We start from the raw sequence: 7123 nt of genomic DNA on the forward strand, positions 1-7123 counted from the left end.
AAATTAACCATCACTGTGGTAGTGTGCTGCATGCCTCTCTGCGAATCAAGGCAAGGGAAGACTCCTGATGTGACTTTTCATGAGTTTCCAGTGACCGAGGTCCGTGAAAAATTGACCAAGGTGGTTTCTGTGTTGTAAAAGACTACGTGTCTCTAAAAGAGTGAGTTGCTGGGCTGGTTGGTGGTGCATGACAGGCTGAAGCGCATATTAGCGCAAAAAATAACCGACAACCTCAAGAAAGACTGTTTATTAGCACAAACGAAAATGACAAGAGTGCACATATAGAAACCATGTCACTACATGTGGTTATGCAACTAGGTTTTCAAACACACCCATTGCGTGAAGAATTAGTGTTGAATAAGTGACTTTAAGTAAGTGCTGTTTTGTTTCAAAACAGTCGCAGAGTGCCTTTCATTGATTATTTATGTACCTGCGATCTACATTTGCCATTTGAGACGAAGGTAGTTATGCAAAAAATTATCTCTATTGGTTTGTTTTTTATGCGCGCCGGATGCCGCGGACACTGTCGAATGTCATAGTCCTTGCCCTTTCTTGCCCAGACAGTAAGTGGAAGCCAGCTGAGTGTACTCCAACGGCAACAAGTCTACCATTGTATACAGATATAGCTGGTATCATGAGTTGAATAAACATTTGGTGGCCAGCGCTTTTTACAACCTGTCTCCGTCGTCATTCTTCCTTGTTTTGCACGCTGATACATGTGTTTGTACCTGATTTGCGATTCTATTTGAAAAAAAACGATGCACGGAAATGTCGACTAAAATGCAAAAGAAGATTCTTAAAGCCACATGAAATTAAATGATACAAGATAGCCGCCACAATTACTCAATACGTGATGAAACTCTTCTCTAAACTGGCAGCAACCCATGCATTTCCATGCATCCACCGGCGCTCAGCTGGGGTAACTCGAGCGCCCCCTAGGCGGCGAAGTTTGGAATCCGAGCCGACGCAGGCAGCTCCGTAGACCGCCGCCAGCTGGGCAGGTCAGGAGTACAGTAGGTCGTGCCTCTCACGTAACATTTAGGGAATCTAGAGAATTGGAGTTAAGGAAACCATAGAGTTTCGGAAACTGGTAGGTGTTCTGAGTGGCAACTCTACGAAGGAAACTGAGGTTCTGAGACACAGTCATAGAGTTAATATACAGTCGGTATATTAACTCTATCTCGTAAGCTCTATTGTACGGCTCCTCTGATCGCGCTGCGAAGATTTAAAACAACAAAACACTAACATGAATTAGGCTACAAACAATGAAAGACGGCAAAGGAGATGATGGCAAGTTACTCTACATTTTGTATTACACAACGATTATTATTCTAAAATGTCATACTATTTTATAAAGCCACTCAATTCTCGGCCAATCTGCCACAGTGGGTATGGTCCACAGTTAATGGGTACAAAATAATAATATTCTATTTTGCGACCCATCGCTTATAGTGTTCAGTTGCATCCAATGTCAGATAATACGAAACATACATGGACCGATGCCAACAAAGAAACGAACTTATTCATTCCCCTTCTGACGCGGCCAATTTTGATCGTATAGGGCAGATAACCGACTGTACAGACACGTCGGTATTTCCGATTACGATAAGTATCAATTCGGATCGGATATCTTCATCGCGGATACACCTGTGTATACGCGATGAAGATATCCTGCCACATGAGCCAATTCGGATCGAGCTTGCCGCTCACGGCAGTTAAATCGCGATCTGGGAGCTAGATGCCTATTAGCACGCGATGTCTGCCTTAGCTTTCTAATATTGGCTAAATTTCGTAATGCCGCCCTGGAGTCATGTTGGAACTATGTGATAATGTTGAGGTCACAATTGAGTGATGTATTTCCATTAGTCGGGCTATACAGAACATGTGTGAATATTTCTAAAGTGTGCACATAAATTTGAAGACGTCTGTGCACTGCAGTTTTATATCCCCTGACTTGCAGATTTCATTGCAGTTGCAAATGCTTGGAGTCGCAGCTTATATCAGACTTACTTTTTTTTAATTAGCCACAATACAAACAAAAACATTGCATAAGTGAAATGCATGAGTTAATCTATGCTTTCGCATATCTGATTGACCAAGGGGCAACTGCACAAAATGCAGCGCTTGATCCTCCGGCTGATACAACCCATAGCCTTTACTCACTGCAAAGAGGAGAGGAACAGAGAGAGAAATGGTTCAACTTCATACATAATATGCAGATGGCACAGTTCCCGTCTTCTGATTTTGAGTATATCACCGAGCACATGCTACTCGGTAACAACGTTGCATTTACATTCGTGCGTAGAATCATCTACGTAGTGCGCATGGTTTCATGATTTGCCTGGTATTTATACCGACAGGGAACTATTCAGGGCATTCTTGGACATACTTTGACAAACCTGTAGGATCAACTCAGGTCAGATACCAAGAATAGATCGCCTGTATGACTGCGCAGATCCATATGAGCTACCGGTAGGTGCGCAAGCTGCTTTTGATGCAAGCCTGCTGGTTATTCATGTCAACTATATAAATTACTTCATGCTATTGACAAACCACATTTCACTGAATCCAATAAAGGACTATGAGTCACTGGACTCACTCACTTACTTTATGCGTGGATGGGGCATTATGATTGAGTTTGGGGCATAAACTTGCGTCCATAAAACAGCAGCCTTCATTGAAGCATTGTTAACTGGAAAACTTGTACCCTCAGCATTCAAGTCCACTTAATCGCACATAATGGGTGAAACAACTTCAAATTAGTCACCTACTGCAGAGCTCTTTGCCACGGACATGTTAAGCCGCAAAAATTTTGTCGCTGATTGCTGCATACAACTGTGGCCCAATAACATGTTCGGCACCCATTGGAGTTCGTTCCAATAAAGAGCTTAGTGGGCCTTCCAAAAAGCAAGGCGCGTCCGCTGTGTTTGGAACGCTTTATCAACTCTGTGGTCACAGAACAAGTGAAAAAGTGGGGAAATATGGAAACATAATTTGCCTCCTATGAAAAGATGTTCGCATGCATCGACGTTGTTCAATGTCTTGCGGTCCTTCGTGTTTGTGCGCAACCCATGTTTCTCTTCTCGGACAGCTGTTTTGTGAGGTTACACTTGTTTGCGATCACCTTTAGCAAACAGCATGTCCCCACGTCTAGTCCTCTATCAGCAGCCGTATATCACACAAATCATTACGACGTACAACGAGGAATGCAAGAGCAACACAAGTTGATTGATTTGTGGGGTTTAACGTCCCAAAACCACTATATCATTATGAGAGACGCCGTAGTGGAGGGCTCCGGAAAATTTCGATCACCTTGGGTTCTTTAACGTGCACCCAAATCTGAGCACACGGGCTTACGACATTTCTGCCTCCATTGGAAATGCAGCCGCCGCAGCCGAGATTCGATCCCGCGACCTGCGGGTCAGCAGCCTTGGCCACTAGACCACCGCGGCGGGGCAGAGCCACTGAAGCTGACTCAGTATCGTCTTCATCATCTTAGTAATAAGCTCTGAATTCTACTGCTTAGATTCCGAGAATGGCACTGGGAAGCTACTTGGGCAACGTGGAGAAAGGTGGTGTAGCAAAATGTATGATGAAAGGGCAAGAGGACAGTATGTCTTGAATGGCGCAGTTCTACACCTGAGTACATTATATGATTGATGAGTTTTTATAGTCAAACACGGGAGAGGATCAGCCGGTTGGGTGGCTTCGACAGAAGTGCAATTCACACCCCCGCTATCAGTAATCACATTTTTTGTCATTCACAGGGTTCCTTAGAAAGGGTGGGTACAGCTCACAAGGCTTGCACATTGTTAACCGGCTAACTATTCAGCCTTAGTTTCATGTTGTAGCCGCTCTGCTAAATTGAAGCCGCACAATTTCATAACTTTTGATGCACTGCTGCGAACCAGTTCATAGTGGTGTGAGCAAATCGGACAGCGATTGTGACAGAGCACAAGTTTTGAAAGTGCCCTTTGCAAGGCTACTTTGGCATAAGCACTGCAATGCTATTTGCTGTAGGTGCGGACCCCTTTACCACTAAGCGTGGCATCTTCCTTTGTGAAGTTTGCGGAGACACGTTTGCAACTGCTGCACATGTGAACCGGCATTCACAGATAGCACACAAAGAGAAGCGGGAAGGCAAGCACAGGTGCTTGTACTGCCCCTACAATAGTTACAATAAGTGAGCCTATTTTCCGTACTTTTTGCCCCAGTAACACCCCGTTAATTCCACCTTCTTTAATTAGTCGAATTTGTGTAGTTCAGGATCATTCTCCTGTCTCGGCAGGCTTATACAGTATATTGAAGTGATATGATTTCACACTGTGAAAAATAGCCAAAAAATCGGCTCTCTGCAAACCACATTTTCGGTTTCAGTAACACCTCTGATTAATTCCAAGATGGTGTGGGCTACTAAATGCATTTGAGAACTCCGCTATATTAGTTTAGAGGTTGTGAGGGTGGTAGCAGGTCAACCCTTCCTTACAAGCTCTTCCTCTTCAAATTAGCTTTGTCGACACTAGCTCACGTGGCTGACCAGTGCTGCAATATAGAAAGGTGTGCTGCATATCAGTTTGTAGTCAAGTGGCCATTATCTCTTGATAAGTAGTTTCTGTAGAAAAACTGACGATGGGGACAGATTCGATTCTCTTAGAAGCAGCTGTGGGTGATCACTTCTAAGCGCACGATGGTAAAGAGATGTTCTGAATGCTTATACTGAAATGGGGGTCATTGCAGCAAAGCTGATGAGAATGACAATATGCATCTACATGAATGAATGACCGAAAGGCCATTTTTAGGCTTTAGTGTAGAGGCATATCATGTTGACTCCAATTAACAGAGTTTGGTGGAGGATGCAATGTTTGCATTTTGGTAATTTTGTCCTTATTGAACTTGTGTTTAAAAGGTCCGATGACATAAGGCGTGAGAAATATCTGCCTGAATACTACTCCATGCATGTAGTGGGCTAACAGTGAATATCGAAGGTAGGTGTATGGGGCTGCAGCTAGGCTTGAGCTGTTGGTGGTGCTAAAATGCTCAATGTATATGGGATGAAATTTAGTCCAGTTTAAGTCCATTTTTACGAAATAATGTTCATAGGTTGGCAGCGATGCTAAAGAGCTTTTACGCATCTCTCCTCACCACCCAGGACCATTGTCAAAAGGCACGAACGAACCCACACGGGCGAGTGTCCATTCACCTGCGACGTGTGCCCGAAGGTCTTCAGTCGGGCCGACGCACTTGATGCGCACGTGCAAACACACGCTGCGGAGAAGCCATTCGAGTGCACAGAGTGCAGCCGGCACATCCACAGCTCATCGAAACTGAAGCGACACGAGAGGTTGGTGCACTCAGAAGACGCTCGCCAGCACGCCTGCCCCTACTGCTACAAGATCTTCTCCCAAAAGGTGTTCCTGCAGATCCACCAGCCGATGCAGGGCAAGCAGCTTTACCGGTGCGGCCTGTGCCCCCAGTCTTTCACACAGCTCGCCAATGTCTGAAAACACCAGCGCAAGTGGCACTTGGGCACGGCTGCTCCTACTGGGGCAAGACCCTCAACAACAACGTGAAGTTGAAAAACGCATTGCAAGTGCAGTGTGGAACAGCGAAGCTGACACGGGAGAGAGGTAAGGACTCAAACAAACACTTGTTCGTGTCCTTACCTTCCTTGTGCATCTGTATACTTGTTTCATTCTGTGTTAGTGATGGCTTCATACAAACTAGTTCTAGCTTACCAACTTGTGAAAGTGGAGCTTGCTTCGGGTGAGCCACCCTGAGGTTGCGATGGCAAGCTACAACTGCAGTTATGGCATCATCATTGGCATCAATGGCACGAAAATTGCAGAGGGTGCCATCCAGTCAGCCCACGAGAGAATCAAGGCGGTTTGAACACCCCTGTCAAGAACAGATGGCGTGCGGGGATGTTTACTCAAATGAACATGAAAACATCATGAGCAATTCATCTGTCTTAAACTGTTGTCTCCACAGATTTGACACACAGGTTGACCCATCAATGAATCTGCAGAATGCATCACGTCTTGTGTTTTCCCTCTTTCTGGGATGCACCAAAGTGGTCCCTTTCAGAAAGGCATATTTTCCCTTATTGGAGTGTCAGCCAGTTTCTTCTGCAAATAATGCCACTGTAAAGAGACAGTAGAACAGAATTGTGTTTTTTGTTATCATTTCAACATTAAATATAACGTCCTTTGGATTCTTAAGTGAACTACGTTTTAAGGGTCTTTGAATGGTGTTCCAAGCATCTTGGACTTGGTGAAGCAGACTCGGTGGGGTGCTGGGTCCCCCTGCTTGAGGGTTCTGTAGTCATTCAGAACAAATGCGTCATGGTGTGTGTTTTTCTTCCCAACGACGTATACACCTTCTTGAAGTGGGGAAGCAAAATCGTGCTTCATTTTGGATGTACCAAGACCATTGCATACTGCCATCTACGATTCGTTATTCCAAGACCAGTGAGAGACCTACATGATGACATGAGGGTCGTCATAGTGCAGTGTGGGGCGATTCTGCTGCTTCACTGTGCACTTTTAATTTGTGCTAGCCGAGAGTGCTAGTCTGCATTTCTTTCCTATGAGGCACGTAATCGACCTGTTTGCACACGTGCACTGTGTATTTCCACACATTAACGCCTCATTGAGTAACATCCTTTTTTTATTTTTCCCTTCCTCTGCTTATTGTTTCACAAGCAGTACTTTCGATGGACATTCAAAGAGTAAACTTTCAGCTCTTGATATACCTAGGTTTGTATGTTGCATAGGTCAGCAAACTGGCTCATGAGTCGACTCAGTAAGACTTGGATTGAGCTACAAGTTCAGGTGAGAAATATTATGGAGAGTTTGATACCCCTGTCACGGCAGCCACCGTAATGCATTAGTAAAGACAACGGGCTACGCTTTCCTCCTTCCCATAGAACAGAATGGTGGCAAGGCTGCACAAAAGTTTGAAACCAGTGTTGACAAATATTCTAACCCCTGTAACATTGTTATTATATCTCATATTCGCAAAATTCTTGTGAATACAAAAAATATTATTACATCAAAACTTTATTACAGGAATAATATTAAAAATTTCCAGTGAAAGAACTTTTTTTTTCTGGGGTGGGGTGGGG

General features: G+C 44.4%; 1 protein-coding gene across 1 annotated transcript; it reads left to right on the top strand.

The window, feature by feature from the left end:
• Positions 1-3535: 3535 nt before the first annotated feature.
• Positions 3536-5646, top strand: LOC142768260 (zinc finger and BTB domain-containing protein 41-like). The gene is made up of 2 exons (XM_075870214.1): positions 3536-3600; positions 5150-5646. Exons 1-2 carry the CDS (start codon positions 3536-3538, stop codon positions 5499-5501), a joined length of 417 nt encoding a protein of 138 aa, XP_075726329.1. The 3' UTR covers positions 5502-5646.
• The last annotated feature ends 1477 nt before the right edge of the window (positions 5647-7123 follow it).

Source organism: Rhipicephalus microplus, chromosome 8 (assembly GCF_043290135.1).
Source record: "Rhipicephalus microplus isolate Deutch F79 chromosome 8, USDA_Rmic, whole genome shotgun sequence".
Taxonomy (NCBI): domain Eukaryota; kingdom Metazoa; phylum Arthropoda; class Arachnida; order Ixodida; family Ixodidae; genus Rhipicephalus; species Rhipicephalus microplus.

Coding starts and splice junctions, on each gene's coding strand:
- LOC142768260 (XM_075870214.1), top strand. CDS start 3,536: ATGGCACTGGGAAGCTACTTGGGCAACGTGGAGAAAGGTGGTGTAGCA. Junction 3,601..5,149: donor GCAAAATGTATGATGAAAGG/GCAAGAGGACAG, acceptor CTCACCACCCAG/GACCATTGTCAAAAGGCACG.